The sequence below is a fragment of the Hippopotamus amphibius genome, chromosome 3 (genome assembly GCF_030028045.1).
Source record: "Hippopotamus amphibius kiboko isolate mHipAmp2 chromosome 3, mHipAmp2.hap2, whole genome shotgun sequence".
Classification (NCBI taxonomy): domain Eukaryota; kingdom Metazoa; phylum Chordata; class Mammalia; order Artiodactyla; family Hippopotamidae; genus Hippopotamus; species Hippopotamus amphibius.
In genome coordinates this window covers 164,865,985-164,882,822 of record NC_080188.1, presented here as the reverse complement: position 1 = coordinate 164,882,822, position 16,838 = coordinate 164,865,985, and the positions used below count along the sequence as shown (strand labels likewise).

Genomic DNA, 16,838 nt, shown 5'->3' with positions numbered 1-16,838 from the left:
CCCAGTGCTGGGATACCTCAGGCCAAACAAGCAACAGGGCAGGAACACAGCCCCACACATCAGCAGACAGGCTGCCTAAAGACTTTCTGAGTCCACAGCCACCTCTAGTCATGACACTTGACACAGCCCTACCCACCAGAGGGCCAAGACCTAGTTCCACCCACCAGAAGCAAGAAAACTACAATCTAGCAGCCTGCAGAACCAAATCTACAAACACAGATCAGAACCTATCCCAGGACTAGCTGGGCCCTGGCCCTTGGTAACAAGAGGGGAGTGTACTGCTGGGACACACAGGGCATCCCCTACCAGGGGCCACTTCTCCAAGGTCAAGAAACATAACTAACCTTCCAGATACATAAAAATGCAAATAGAAATCTAGACAAAGTGAAATGGGAGAGGAGAATGATCCAGATGAAGGAACAAGGTAACACCTGAGAAAGAGTTCAGAGTAATGATCATAAAGATGATCCAAGAACTTGGGAAAACAATGGCTGCACAGAGCGAGAAGTTACAAGAAGTTTTTAACTAAGAGTTAGAAAACATAAAGAACAACCAAACAGAGTTGACTACAATAACTGAAATGAAAAACACACTGGAAGGAATCAATAGCAGAATAAGTGAGGCAGAAGAATGGATCAGTGAACTGGAAGACAGAGTGGTAGAAATCACTGTTACATAACAGAATAAAGAAAAAAATGAAAAATGAGGACAGTTTAAGAGACCTCTGGGAAAACATCAAACATACCAATACTCACATTATAGGGGTTTCAGAAAGAGGACAGAGAGAAAGGGCCCAAGGAGACAGTTGAAGAGATAACAGCAAAAACCCCTAATGTGAGAAAGGAAACAGTAACCCATGACCAGGAAGCGCAAAGAGTACCGTACAGGATCAACCAAAGGAGGAACATGGCAAGGCACACAGTAATCAAACTAAGAGAAAATATTAAAAGCAACAAGGGAAAAGCAACAAATAATCTTATGGGGGCTCCCTTGTATGTTTTCAGCTGATTTTTCAGCAGAAATTCTGGATAGAAAAGAGTGGCACAATATATTTAAGGTGATGAAAGGGAAAAACCTGCAACCTAGGATACTCTACCCAGCAAGACTCTCATTCAGACTTTGTTGGAGAAATCAAAAGCTTTACAGATAAGCCAAAAAATAAAAATAAATAAGAAAGTAATATGGTTGCATAGGATATAACAATCTGTGGAAGAAAAAAACTAAACTACATTTTTGCAGAAACTAAAGTGTTTTTCAAGTATAAAAATTCTGCTTTTTTCAAATAGCATTTCATTGGCTCCAGCCTTTCTATGAGTTTATTGCTGTTCTCCATATTTTCAGGCAGCCACAAGTGATTGCTGAAAATAGACACACTTAAAATTATCCAAGAGATGTTTGTCTAAAAATCAAGGAATAAAAGAAAGATACCTTAACATTATATATTTAATAAGTACTCTCAAAAGGAATAAGAAACCTTCTACCTACCTCAATTTTTATTTTTAGTGGATGATCTGTACCTGGTAGTTCATCATCTTTCTGTTGTTGAAAATCATCCTTTTTGGGAAAATAGTAACAAAAAGTATTGAATGTATTTAAAACTTCTACTTCCCCTTTATTCCCAAATTAAAAGTATTACCATCAGCTTTCTAACTTATCAAACTTTAATTAATTTTTTCTTGTATGAATAACAGTTTAGTCCTTTTTTTTCTGGGAGATTCTTTATGAAAATCAAGGTCTCTCTTTTTTTCCTATTGGTGTTGAACAGTTACAAAAAAGCTAGTTTCACAAACTATGAATAGTCTCTGTACCCTGCAAATGTTTTCCTGTCACTCCTAACTTGCCAAAGTAAGCAGAGGATGATTGATTAGGATTAAAAAAATTTTTCTGATCAGGTCTAAAAAATATATGTTAGGAATGGTGATTGTGCATTTTCAAGTAAAACAAATTTAATGGCTTTCCAATTTTGTGCATAAATGTTCCAGTCATACACTGGTGAAGGAATCTATTTTCATATTGTATAGGTAGATTAGTGGTAACTCTGCTTGTACATGAAAATAGTCATTATTTCTGAAGTCAGAAAACAAACAAACAAAACAACGCTTACAGATAAGCAAAAGCCAAAAGAATTCAGTACCACTGAACTAGCTTTACAACAAATGCTAAGGGAACTTCTCTAGGTGGAAAAGAAAAGGCCACAACTAGAAACAAGAAGATTACAAAATGGGAAAGCTCACTGGTAAAGGCAAACCTACAGTAAAGGTAGGAAATCATCCACATTCAAATATGTTATCTAAATCAGTAATTAGGAGAGTAAAAATGCAGGATACTTGAAGTGCATTTAAAATTGAGATCAGTAACTTAAAACAATCATGTATATAGAGAGAGACTGATATATAAAAACCTCATGGTAAATGCAAACCAAAAATCTATAATAGATACACACACATACACACAGGAATCCAAACACACCTCTGAAGATAGTTATCAAATCACAAGGGAAGAGAACAAAAGAAAATGGAAGAAAAAAGACCTGTGAAAATAAATCCAAAAGATTTAACAAAATGATGGTAAGAACATACATATTGATAATAACCTTAAATGTAAGTGGATTAAATGTTCTAACCAAAAGACATGGATACAAATGTATGAATGGATAGACAAACAAGACTGGTATATAGACTATCTATAAAAGACCCACTTCAGATCCAGGGACACATACAGACTGAAAGTGAAGGAATGGAAAAAGTTATTCCATGCAAATGGAAATCAAAAGAAAGCTTCAGTAGCAATACTCACATCAGATAAAATAGGCTCTAAAATAAAGACCATTACAAGAGACAAAGAAGAACACCACATAATGATCAAGGGATCAATCTAAGAAGAGATAACAATTGTAAATACATATGCACCCAACATAGGCATGACTCAATATGTAAGGCAATTATTAATGGACATAAAAGGAGAAATTGACAGTCACACAATAATAGTGGAGAACTTTAACACACCATTTGTATCAATGGACAGATCATCCAGACAGAAAATCAATAAGGAAACAGCCCTTAAATGACATATTAGACCAGATGGACTGAATTGATATTTGTAGAGAATTCCATCCAAAAGCACCAGAATACACATTCTTTTCAAGTGCACATGGAACACACTCCAGGACTGATCACATTCCGGGCCATAAAGCAAGCCTTGGTAAATTTAAGAAAATTGAAATCATATCAAGCATCTTTTCTGACCACAATGCTATTAGATTAGGAATCAACTACAAGGAAAAAAACTGCAAAAAACAAACACATGGAGGCTAAATAATATGCTACTAAACAAATGGATCACTGAAAAAATCAAAGAGGAAGTAACAAAATACCTAGAGATAAATGAAACAAAAACATGAGATCCAAAACCTGTGAGACACAGAAAAAGCAGTTTTAAGAGGGAAGTTTATAGCTACACAAGCTTACCTTAGGAAACAAGAAAAACCTCAAAGAACCTAACCTTACACCCAAAGCAACTAGAGAAAGAAGAACAAATAAAACCCAAAGTTAGCAGAAGGAGAGAAATCATAAAGATCAGAGCAGAAATAAATGAAATAGAGATGAAGAAAATAATAGAAAAGATCAGCAAAACTAAAATCTGGTTCTTTAAAAAAGAATGAACATATGTATATGTATAACTGAATCACTTTGCTATACACCTGAAACTAACATAACATTGTAAGTCAATTATGCTCCAATAAATTTTAAAAAAATAAAATAAAGTATTAAAATAAAAATAAAACTTGATTCTTTGAAAAGATAAACAAAATTGATAAACCTTTAGGCTCATCAAGAAAAAAAGTGAGAGGGCCCATATCAATAAAATCAGAAATGAAAAAGAAATTTCAAACAAAACCACAGAAATACAAAGGCCTTACTAAAAGCCAATAAAATGGACAACCTAGGAAAAATGGACAAATTCTTAGAAAGGTACAATCTCCCAATACTGAATCAGGAAGAAATAGAAAATATGAACAGAACAATCACAAATACTGAAATTGAAGCTGATTAAAAAACTTCCAACAAACAAAAGTCCAGGACAAGATGGCTTCACAGGCAAGTTCTTTCAAACATTTAGAAAAGAGTTAACACCAATCCTTCTGAAGCTGTTCCAAAAAATTGCAGACGAAGGAACACTTCCAAACTCATTCTATAAGGCCACTATCACTCTGATACCAAAACCAGACAAAGATCCTCAACAAAATACTAGCAAACTAAATTCAGCAACATATTAAAAGGATCATACACCATGATCAAGTAGAATTTATCCCAGATATGCAAAGATTTTTCAATATCCACAAGTCAATCAGTGTGATATACACAGTAAGAAATTGAATAAAAACTGTATGATTATCTCAATAGATGCAGAAAAATCTTTTGATAAAATTTAACATCCATTTATGATTAAAAAATAAATAAACAAAAACTCTCCAGACAGTGAACATAGAGGGAACCTACCTCAACGTCATAAAGGCCATATATGATGAATCCACAGCTAACATCATACTCAATAGCGAAAAGTTGAAAGCATTTCCTCTAAGATCAGGAACAAGACGATATCCACTCACAACTTTTATTCAACATCATTTTGGAAGTCTTAGCCATGGCATTCAGAGAAGAAAAAGAAAAAGAAAAGCAATCCAAATTGGAAAAGAAGTAAAACTGCCGCTGTTTGCAGATGATATGATACTATACATAGAAAATCCTAAAGACACAATGAAAAAACTACTAGACCTCAATAAATTCAGTAAAATTGCTGGATACAAAATTAACCCACTAAGATCTTTTGCATTTCTATACACTAACAATGAAAGATTAGAAAGAGAAATTAAGAAAATGATCCCATTTACCATTGCATCAAAAAGAATAAAAAAACCTAGGAATAAACCTACCTAAGGGGGAAAAAAAAACAAAACAACAAAAAAACTAAAACTACCTAAAGAGGCAAAAGACCTATACTCCAAAAACTAAGATGCTGATGAAAGAAATCAAAGATAACAAACAGATGGAAGGATATACCATGTTCTTGGATTAGAACAATCAATATTGTCAAAATGACTATACTACCCAAAGCAAACTGCAGATTTAATGCATTTCCTGTCAAATTACCAGTGCATTTTTTACAGAACTGGAAGAAATAATTCTCAAATTTGTATGGAAACACAAAAGACCCCAAGTAGCCAAAGCAAACTTGAAAGAGAAAAACAGACCTGGAGGAATCAGGCTCCATTCAGACTATACTACAAAGCTACGGTAATCAAAACAGTATGGTACAAATATAGATCAATGAAACAGGATAGAAAGCTCAGAAGTAAACCCATGCACCTATAGTCAGTCTATGACACAGGAGGCAAGAATATTAAATGGAGAAAAGACAGTCTCTTCAATAAGTGGTGCGGGGAAAACTGGACAGCTACATATAAGAGAATGAAATTAGAACATTCTCTAACACCATGCACAAAAATAAACTCAAAATGGGTTAAAGACCTAAATGTAAAACCAGATACTATAAAACTCCTAGAGGAAAACATAGGCAGGTTATTCTCTGACATATATCATAGCAATATCTTTTTGAATCCTTCTCCTGAGTAATGGAAATTAAATTAAAATAGAATAAAATAAAATAAAAACAAATAGAACCATATTAAACTTAAAAGCTTTTCCACAACAAAGGAAACCATAAACAAAATGAAAAGACAACCTACAGAATGGGAAAAAAATGTTTGCAAATGCTGTGACCAATGGGGATTAATCTCCAAAATATACAAACAGCTCATATGTCTCATTATGGAAAAAAAAAATCAAAAAATGGGCAGAAGATCTAAACAGACATTTCTCCAAAGAAGACATACAGATAGCCAAAAGGTACTCATGGCTAATGATTAGAGAAATACAAATCAAAACTACAATGAGGTATCATCTCACACTGATCAGAATGGACATCATCAAAAACTCTACAAATAACAAATGCTGAAGAAGGTGTGTATAAACAGAACCCTTCTACACTGTTGGGTGGAATGTAAATTCATACAGCCACTATGGAGAACAGCATGGAGTTTCCTTAAGAAGCTAAAAGTAGAACTACCATATGATCCTGCAACTTTATCCCTGGGCATATATCCAGAGGAAACTGTAATTTGAAAAGATACATGCACTCCAGTGTTCATTGCAGCACTATTTGCAATAGCCAAGACATGGGAGCAACCTAAATGTCCATCGACAGAGGAATGGATAAAGAAGATGTGGTATATATACAACGGAATGTTACTCAGCCATAAAAAGAATGAAATAATGCCATTTGCAACAACACAGATGGACCTAGAGATTATCATACTAAGTGAAGTCAGAGAAAGACAAATATCATGATATCACTTATATGTGGAATCTTAAAAAAAAAAAAAAATGAACTTCTATACAAAACAAAAACAGACCAACCCAGACATAGAAAACAAACTTATGGTTACCAAAGGGGAAAGAGGGGGGCTAAATTAGGAGTTTGGGGTTAACATATACACCCTACTATATATAAAATAGATAACCAACAAGGACCTACTATATACCACAGGGAATTATACTCAATATTTTGTAATAACGTATAAGGGAAAAGAATATATACACACACACATGTATGTATAACTGAATCACTTTGCTGTACATCTGAAACACAACATTGTAAATCAAATATGCTTCAATAAAAAAATTTTTAAAAATCTGAATGGAAATTGATTCCCAAAATCTTTGCCTGCTCTCATACTGCTGGGAATTTTCATGTACTACCAGGGGAATGTAGATACCACACTTTGAAACTATTGCTCTAAAATATGATTCTTAATTTTGGGGTCTCAATTCTTTAAATACTGTCAAACTCTATGACTGGTAATTTTCTGGAAAGAGGGTCCAGTCTCAGCCTTGCTTTATCTCTTGCTCACTTGTGCATGTGTACCTACACACTCACGCATAGAAACATTTTCATTCACAGATCCCCTGATGCTCAAATATGGACCTCAAGTTAAGAATCATGGCTTAAAAACACTCATTTTCAGAAAGTCAAAGAAAAGTTTCTTAGCTTCATCCTGATGCTTCTTAATTTTGGTGATTTAAGTGTATTTTTATTTTAACAACTTTGTGTAGAAAACAACAAAATAAAGAGCATTTCATTTGCATGTTTCCTCAATATCCTAGGGAGAGATACCTTAGGGAGAACATCCAGCCTGTAACAACTAAGGATGGATTCTACACAGTTCAGATTTGATCAAACTTGGATTATGGTTCTTGGGTCAATCATTTGATACTTTTTTTTTCTTTATTCCATCTCTCTCCACAAGATCCGAATGGCCTGCACAGTCTCCCCTAAATTTATAACTAATTTCCACTACCCTGCTTCCACTCAACAATTTGAACTTATAAAATACTAGGGAAGGATCAAGGATCACTCACATTTTAAAGAGATTCTACACGTCACAGAAAGGTTCACAAGTGTCTTTTAAATTTTTAGCTTGTTTTTAGTGAATTTAAAGTATTATTGGCTTCACAAAACTCAAATGCATTCTATTTCCCAAATATAAAAAACAGATTTCTTAGTAGCTTCCCTTCTACTTTTATTGCTCTTATTTTTCAATATTTTTTCACATATGTTTAAAAAAACTTAGAGCAGTCTGGGAAATAGCACACCAGGAATTAGGATCCCCACTTTGTGGGTGAAGAAGTGTAAGTGCAGCTACTAAGTTCATTCATGGGGAGGAGAAAGCTAGCCCTCAACATTCCGGTCTAACATCCACAGTGCCTGCCCTGGTGGCGTGTTCTGACCTGAGTTGCTGATGCTGTGTGTTTCTTGTGCTATTGTAGATGTTGATGAGTGTCTGGAGCAGAATGTGCACTGTGGGCCAAATCGCATGTGCTTCAACATGAGAGGAAGCTACCAGTGCATTGAGACACCCTGTCCACCTAGCTACCAACGGGATCCTGTTTCAGGGTATGTCTTGCCTTCTCTTCCCAGACATGCTTTTGAAAATCCTTCTTCCTCTCCCTCCTTGATGAACAACCCCTGTCTGCAGTCATGTTTCACTCACAGGAAGTCAATAACTCCCCAGGGGTTAGGGTTACAGGGTGTTCCTTCTTCAATGAATGGGCAAAAAGTGAGCTCATCCTGCAGCAGCCACTGCAGCCGAAACAATCACTTTGAGCTGCCAGGGTTTCCTGAAGCAAGTCTCCCCAGTGTGTGATCCACCAGGCAACATCTAGAATTCTGCCTCAGTAGGGAGCATTTTATAGGGTGATAGAGCCTGCTTATCTTTGAAATCGTCTCATTTCTGTTGGTGTTGCCTCAGGGTTTTCAGGGCTCTCAGCCATTGGAGCGCTCCAAGTACCATGGCTGTTACAGGGATGAGTCACTGTGACTCCATGAGAGTGTGGAGGTGAGCAAGGATGAGTCAGTGGTCTGTCCATTCGCATCTCATCTTGCTTACATATCCTGCTGTCTGAAACACTTTTTCTAGGTTCTGAATAAACCACTCTTCTATATTCTCCCTCCCCTTACAGAAATGTTGAACTCTGTTTAGGTACCAAGTTTGTGGGGTGCTTGGAAAATGAGATAATCGCCATCATGAATAGCATCCACTAATAAGGAGGTGATTCTGAAACCAAATGCTGGTTGAATCTCACACTGTTTGCCTCTCAGGGGTGACCACCACATTACTGCAACATGGTCAAGTGTGGACTGCCCAAGATCCATCAGAAACCTATTTGTAATCTGCCTGAGGGGAATAGGAAGGGAAGGGAAAAAATTAAAAGTACAGACTTATGATACTTTTAAAAATACTATGACTGAAGAATCCCTATCATCAGAACATGCTCCTTTCTACATTTTTCTTTTAGCTTTACTCTTTATTACCAGTGATTTCTGGCAGACAATTTAAAAGTCATGGTGACTCAAAAACAATCACTGTGAGCTCTGGAAAAAGAAAATATAGTATTTTTAATCTAAAATCCTGTGGAAGGCAAATACAGAAGGAAGTTTTTTTTCAGGAGTCCTAATTGACCTTTTATTATTTTTAGAAAAGTAAACCAAATATCAATATATTCTATTTCTGCTTTTAAATAGTCTTAGGATAGATGTTAAAATATTTAAATCACTTGTTTTCCTTTAAGACATTCTTGTTACCAATATATGTGCAGATGCTTCTCATTCCAAAACTCACTTTTCACTTTAAAGACAGTCTTGTGGTGCTCATACGTTCTTCAGTGGTTCAAAAGCTTCTGATTTTAATAGAGCTGAGAGAGAGATATATGACTCTAGACCAGCACACTCTCGTCACCATCTGGCATCTGGTTTCAGTTAATGACACAGAACATGGGGTGAGCCTTAGTGCTTTGCAGTCATACTGTCTCCTGCCTTTAATGCCCAAAAGTTGTCATGGATCTTGATCACCTGCATCATGCCTTCTCCTGCTTCAAAGCGAAGATAACTGTATACATTTTGTGTGTTTGCTGTCCTTAGGTTCTGCCTCAAGAACTGTCCACCCAATGATTTGGAATGTGCCTTGAGCCCATATGCCTTGGAATACAAACTTGTCTCCCTCCCATTTGGAATAGATGCCAATCAAGATTTGATCCGGCTGGTTGCATATACACAGGATGGAGTGATGCATCCCAGGACAACTTTCCTCATGATAGATGAGGAACACTCTGTTCCTTTTGCCTTAAGGGATGAAAACCTGAAAGGAGTGGTGTATACAACACGACCACTACGAGAACCAGAGACCTACCGCATGAGGGTTCGAGCCTTATCCTACAGTGCCAACAGGACCATTGAATATCAGACCACATTCATAGTTTACATAGCTGTGTCTGCCTATCCATACTAAGCAGCTCTCCAAAGCCTAATCCACATAATTAAACTGCATTTATCATGGAAATCAAGTTCCCTTCCAGATTACTGTCTCCTGAACAGTTGCAATCTTGGCAACTTGAAAATGGTGCTATGCTCTCTTTTGTGTGCCTTCCTTGGTACTGCTGAGGTATTTTCACAATCCCACCATGGTCATATCTTTTGGTTAAGGTCTAGGAAAGTCCCTTAGTATTTTCTTTATTTATTACACTGGAGCAGTGACTTTGTAAAGATTATTCTGAACATCTAACAGGACCCATCAGTGATATGTTATAGTAACATAGTAGCTAAGATAATTTTCTGTTAAAAAATCAAAGCGAAATGGATTTGAGCATTTAACCATTTTTAGAATAATAAAACTGGTTGCTATGTGTTTTGATCAAAGCTTACTAAGTAACTTATGAAGATGCTTTAAGTATTAATACTTTATAAAAGGATTTACATACTTATTTTCACTTTGGAAAAAGAAATACCACTCATGTTAGAAATATAGAACAGCTTCTAGAAAGTTTTGATACCAAATGCTCACCTTGATCGAACATCCAAAATAAGGATATTATTTTCAGTGACTTTGTGAAACCAGCTGAACCAGTTATGATAATAGGAAAAAAATACTTTTGTCCTCAATGATTATTTATGGCATTGAACTGTGCTCTAACATTTTTGACACAGCCTTCCATTCAGTTAGCTCCACAACTTTTATGTTCTAGAATTTTTTAATTTTCCTGTCAATTGAAAACAATTTTTTAAAATACCATTGGAACAGTTTTGTTTTTCTTGAAGATCTTATATGTTCAAATTAGCATAAACGTTAAACGTCAATACACTGTAAATGGTGGTAACAGACTCTGGAAGCAATTGCCAAGATGTATTCTATTTTTATGAAGTGTACATATATTCCCTTAGTGTGTATTTTCTATATAATATCTTGATGGACTCTTTTAAAGTTATTTTATAAAAAAATACATTGTTACAGTAAAACCTGCCTTAATAAAATTTTCACATCCTTTTTAACTTCTTTGAAAATTAAGATTTGTTTGCTTATAGCTATAACAGGTATTAAAATTTATGGACACACATACATATATGTGTATGTCATATATATCATGATTTAATCATCACAACAACTCTTGAGATAGTATTATTCACATTTTATATGTCAGGATCCTAGGATTCAGATAACTCATGTAACTTCCTTAAGACAACACAGCTAATTCATTGCAAAAATGTCATACCTTCTACCTCTCATAACTCCAAATTAAACAATATCTCCATTTCATGGCAGTTTTCTCATCTAGATAAGCAGTTTTATATCACATGAAGTGACTTTATCTACCTGTGATAGGTAATAAATTAGCAAAGGCCTAATCATGGCCTATGATTGAAGGATTTTTACCTAGGTCACATTATTCAAAGAAACCTGGAAAAGTCACATAGTCCACAGTCAGGCAGTCAGGAAGGTGATTATCTAAATCAATGTTTGCCAAAGAATATTCTACAGAACAATAGCCCAGTTAAGGCACTTTGAGTCAACTGAGTTCCAATATCAAAGAAGTTTGTGAAACACTATATAACATGTCCTCCTATTAAATATTTACTGTGAGTACTGATAGTTAAAGAATCTTAGAACTTCAGTAGTAAGCAAATTTAATTTGTTCAAGTTCACATTTACCAAAATATTTAATCACAAATATTTTCACCCAATATATTGTAATCTATCACTGAACATTTGGAGATACTGGTTTAACATAGTCAAGATATCTGCTTGACTCCTCAGTCCTTAGAAAGGATACTTTACAACCTACTTTGGTAAACAATTCCAGCACATGATGTTGACCATTGAGCTTCTTCTTAATTAAACCACACTGACTTTAACACCCTACTTACATCAATAGACAGATCATCCAGACAGAAAATCAATGAGGAAACACAGGCCTTAAATGATACATTAGACCAGATGGAGGTGATATTTATAGATCATTCCATCCAAAAGCAGCAGAATGCACATTCTTTTCAAGTGCACATGGAACATTCTCCAGGACAGATCACATGCTGGGCCACAAAGCAAGCCTCAGTAAATTTAAGAAAACCGAAATCTTATCATGCATCTTTTTTGACCACAACACTGTTAGACATCAACTACAGTAAGTTCCCTACATACAAATGAGTTCCATTCCAAAAGCACACTCATAAGTCCAATTTGTGAGTCCAACAAAGTTAGCCTAGGTATGCAACTAACACAATTGGCTATGTAGTACTGTTCTGTAACAGGTTTATAATACTTTTCATACAAATAATACATAAAAAACAAAACATAAACATTTTTAATCTTACAGTACAGTACCTTGAAAAGTACAGTAGCACAGTACAACAGCAGGCATACAGGGGCCAGCATTGAGTGAACAGGCAAGAAGAGTTACTGACTGGAGGAGGGAGAGGAGGTGGGAGATGGTAGAGCTAAAGGATCATCAGCAATAGGAGATGGAAAGCAAGCTGCAATTCACTCATGCCTGACATTGATGGCACAAGTTCTGGTTCCTTGCTGGATTCAGTTCTATCTACCCTCTTGAAAAAACCATTCAGTGATGTCTGGGTAGTAGCTCTGTTTTTCTTGTTATAGATGACATTGTAGCACTGGATTGCATTCTGAACAGCTGATGCAAACTTCATGTACCATTCTACATTCAGGTCCTGTGCCTCAAAATACCTAAGTAGACATTTCTCCAAAGAAGAAATACAGATGGCCAAAGGCACATGCAAAGATGCTCAACATCACTAATTATTAGAGAAATGAAAATCAGAATCACAATGAGATATCACCTCACACCAGTCAGAATAGCCATCATCAAGAAGTCTACAAATAATAAATGCTGGAGAGGGTGTGGAGAAAAAGGAATCCTCCTACACTGTTGGTGGGAATGTAAATTTGTACAGCCACTATGGAGAAGAGTATGGAGGTTCCTTAAAAAACTAAAAATAGAGCTACCATATGCTTCTCCACTCCCACTCCTGGGCATATATCCAGATAAAACCATAATTCTAAAAGACTCATGCAACCCAATGTTCATTGCAGAACTATTTCCAATAGTCAAGACACAGAAGCAACCTAAATGTTCATCAACAGATAAATGGATAAAAAAGATGTGGTGTATATATATGTACACAATGGAATATTAATCAGCAATAAAAATGAATGAAATAATGTCATTTGCAGCAACATGGATGCACCTAGAGATTATCATACTAAATAAGCCAGAGAGAGAAAGACAAGTATCACATGATATCACTAACATGAAGCATCTAGAAAAGTGATATAAGTGAGCTTATATACAAATAGACCCACAGACATAGAAACACTTATGGTTACCAAAGAGGAAAGGGAGGAAGGATAAATTAGGAGTTTGGGATTAACATATACACCCTACTATATATAAAATAGATAACCAACAAGGACCTACTTTATAGCACAGGGAACTCTACTCAATATTCTGTAATAACCTGTATGGAAAAGAATCTGAAAAGGAATACAAATATATGTGTATGTGTAACTGAACCACTTTGTTATACACCTGAAACTAACACATTGGAAATCAACTATACTTCAATTAACAGATAGTGTAGTGAGGCCCAGAAAAACAAAACAAAAGTGACGTCATCTGGCCGTGGTTGTGGATTGGCCTAGTATTTCTTGTGTACCTCACCACCGTGTGCTTATTCTGCTGCTTTTCAGAACCCCCTCCCCCCGGTAAACACTTGCCCCTGCTGGGTCTGAAAAAAAATATGTAATATGATGTCAAAAGCCTTGATACTCCTAGTAGGACTCCACGATGCACTAACAGTTCAGAAAGAATGGGAAAATAATGCTTTAGTAAATATCTAAAATAGTGCCCCAGGGAGAAAACCTAGTTAATTGTCAGGTCTGCCATAAAAATCCTGGCTTACAACAATCATTACAGGTACAAATAGACTCATACAACAAGAGTTTTATCAATTCAAACACAGGGAAAATCCTCCCTCCACCAATTTGAGTATGATGGGCAATGCCCCTATCAGGCCCAATACCTTGCCTACATTTGACTCCTTTTAAAAGTGTGACATCTTTTCCATTAATCATGGCTACTTTTGTTATTCAGAAAACCAGTCATGCTTCTGATGCCACTATACCTCTAATGGTTCTCTTGGGTATGGTGAGCCTCTCTGGAACAATCCCTGGCCACAGGATGCTAATACCACCAGGAACCCAGACCCAAACTGCATTCCCACAAATGCCTCTACTCTGTGCTTATAACGAAGACCAGATTCAAGGTGCCTACAAGATAGGGATGAAATGGACTAACAGTTGGGCTAAAAATTGTTGGGCTCTATGGCAGCAATGGGTAAAACCCTCTTACTACACCATCTCATCTAAGCTGAGGGCATGGAGTACTCCCAGACTTCACGATTTTGAATATACTAACGGGCCCTTGTCTCCACGCTATGTTTATAACTTATCCCTTCCATGGATCCAGATGGCTGCTTCCTTGTTAAAAAATTCTTCTATTTCCATATCTCTTACTGTACCTTCAGGATATGTCTGGTTATGTAGCACTCCCTAGAATGAGGGCCCAAAGACAAGGGCACTCCAGTGAAAATTTGGCCCCTATGTAAATGCGTATCCTTATATCGATAATGTGTAGCAAGAGGAAGTTTGTACATTAGGACATTTGTTTCCATTCACAGTCACCATACATAATAATATTCAACACCATTCCAGCAGGGCCATCAGATTAATGTCAGCAGGAATAGGACTGGGATTGACAGCTCCATGAGGAGGCTTTACCTATCATGAGGTAACCCTAGAAAATCTAATCAACACTTTAGAGAGCCTAGCCCTGACCACTGGAATTGCCCTAAATAGACTTTCAACTTCTTTAGACTCACTGGCCAATGTAGTTAGGACAATAGATTGGCCTTGGATTACTTGCTGGCTGAGTGGGGTGGTTTCTGTGCAATCATAAACAAAACCTGCAATACCTATGTTAATAATTTGGGCCAGATCGAAATGACACCAAAAAGGTTTATGAACAAGCATCATGGTTACACTGCTACAACCAGGGGTCAGACCCTAATGCCACGTGGTCCACCATTAAGAGAGTCCTCCCTAGGCTTACTTGGTTCCTGCCCCTCCTGGACCCATTAAGGGTCATACTACTCTTCCTTCTCTTTGGACCCTTCCTCTTTAACCTCCTTGTTAAGTTCGTGTATTCCAGGTTACAACAGTTCCACATCAAAATGATGGCTATGCAAGGATTCCAGCCCCTACATCTCTGACTTAAAACCCAGACCGGATATCCAGATTTTTTTTCTCCCTGACAGGCAGGGTCAAATCCACTGCCCAGGCCTGAAGCAGCTACTGAAGACGGATCATTGCCCCTCAGCTTTCCCTAAGAATATGAGTAAAATCTCCAAGGGGGGAATGAGACAGGAGGGAAAGGGGCAGGGCACAGATGCTAGATAACGAAGAAGGGGTGCAGCTGTTGGGATGCAGTAAAGACCGGCTGGAACCACTGAAACCAAGGCGGCTTTAAGAATAGTCCAGGCATTGACATTTAGCTCCTTATAACCTTCATTGTAATACCGCTTATACCATGACAGTTCCGAGGAGGACCAAAATAGGCCCAAAATTGGGCAATGGCCCAATGCCTGGAAAACCCCCACCCTACCTCAAAGTAGCAAGAATATTCCTGCCACTCATTAGCCTATGAAATTACTTAGCCCATAAAAACCTATGACCCCATGCCCTGGGGCCACTCTCATTTTGAGCTGGTCTGCATTCTTCCTATGGAATGTGTATCTCTCTAAATAAACTTGCTTTCCCTTTACTAGGGCTTGCTCTTGAATTCTTTCCTGCTCAAAGCCAAGAACCCTCACTTGGCGGTCCATCCTAAGGACTCATGCAGGTTCCGGGATGTGACATTTCCCTCTCCTGCAACAGCATCTCTCCCATAACGGGTACTATTATGAATGTGCTGCAGCACAGTGTCCGACAGCACCTTAGGAATCAAAACAATAGTGCACTACATTTCCAGCTCAGCAAGGTGTGATCCAAGTGGGACCCCACTCTGGCCCTCTCTCTAGCCTTTGCTGAATCTACTGGCTAGTATTTTGACAAGTCAATCTGTAGTAATCGTCTTGCCTCAGAGGATATAACTTTAGATTAGGTGTCCCAGCATCCCTTTTTAATGGGATTCCTATTGACCATGTGTTTTAGGCCTTCCCTGGGGTGCCATTAGCACCCACTCTGGTCTTACCTTTTCCTAGACCTGGTGGGGAATGAGCTCTGTCTCCTTTCCTGGGGTTTTCATCCGTGCCATCTGTACACATAAAGCATGTTCTGGTGGGACTCTGATGTCAAGCTGTTCTAGTGAAAGACTTCAGGGTGAGGTCTATCAGACTGTTCATCAGCTCATTCCTCACTGTCCATTTCACCCTGGGCACTTGTGTGGAATTAGGTACCGTAAGTCCAAGGGAGGCCCTGCGCCTCGTCGTTCAGAGTGTTCCCCTCTTTCTACCATGTGAGAGACTCATCTTTTTTTCCTTCTTATGTTTTAGCCTAGGGCAGTCTGTTTTCCAGTATTCTTCGTCCTTACAATAGCACATTGTTCCTTCCCCAGTAGTGGCTTCCCTCTCTTGGGGATACTCACCTTCTGGGAATCAAGTGCCGCCACCTGTGTTTTGTTTTGCACCTTCTTTCTTGTGTCACTGTTCCCTGTTCAACACTTTAAAAGCAACATCTACCAACTGAGGATTCATTCCAAATGCATCATCTAATCTTTGCAACTTTCTCCTGATATCTGAGGCACTTTGCTCAAAAAAGGTCAAGTTTACCATCCTAATATTTTCAGGGGCCTTGGGATCTGCATTAGTATGAT

The 16,838-nt window shown here is 37.4% G+C and overlaps 1 protein-coding gene across 1 annotated transcript in view; it reads left to right on the top strand.

Annotated features, from left to right (window-relative positions):
* The window catches only part of HMCN1 (hemicentin 1), a 460,484-nt gene extending 449,545 nt beyond the window's left edge, over positions 1-10,939 (top strand). The window contains exons 106-107 of the mRNA XM_057725744.1: positions 7,887-8,013; positions 9,538-10,939. Coding sequence (XP_057581727.1) covers positions 7,887-8,013; positions 9,538-9,904 — 494 coding nt within the window. The 3' untranslated portion in view covers positions 9,905-10,939. The remainder of the gene's footprint in view (positions 1-7,886; positions 8,014-9,537) is intronic.
* Positions 10,940-16,838: the final 5,899 nt, after the last annotated feature.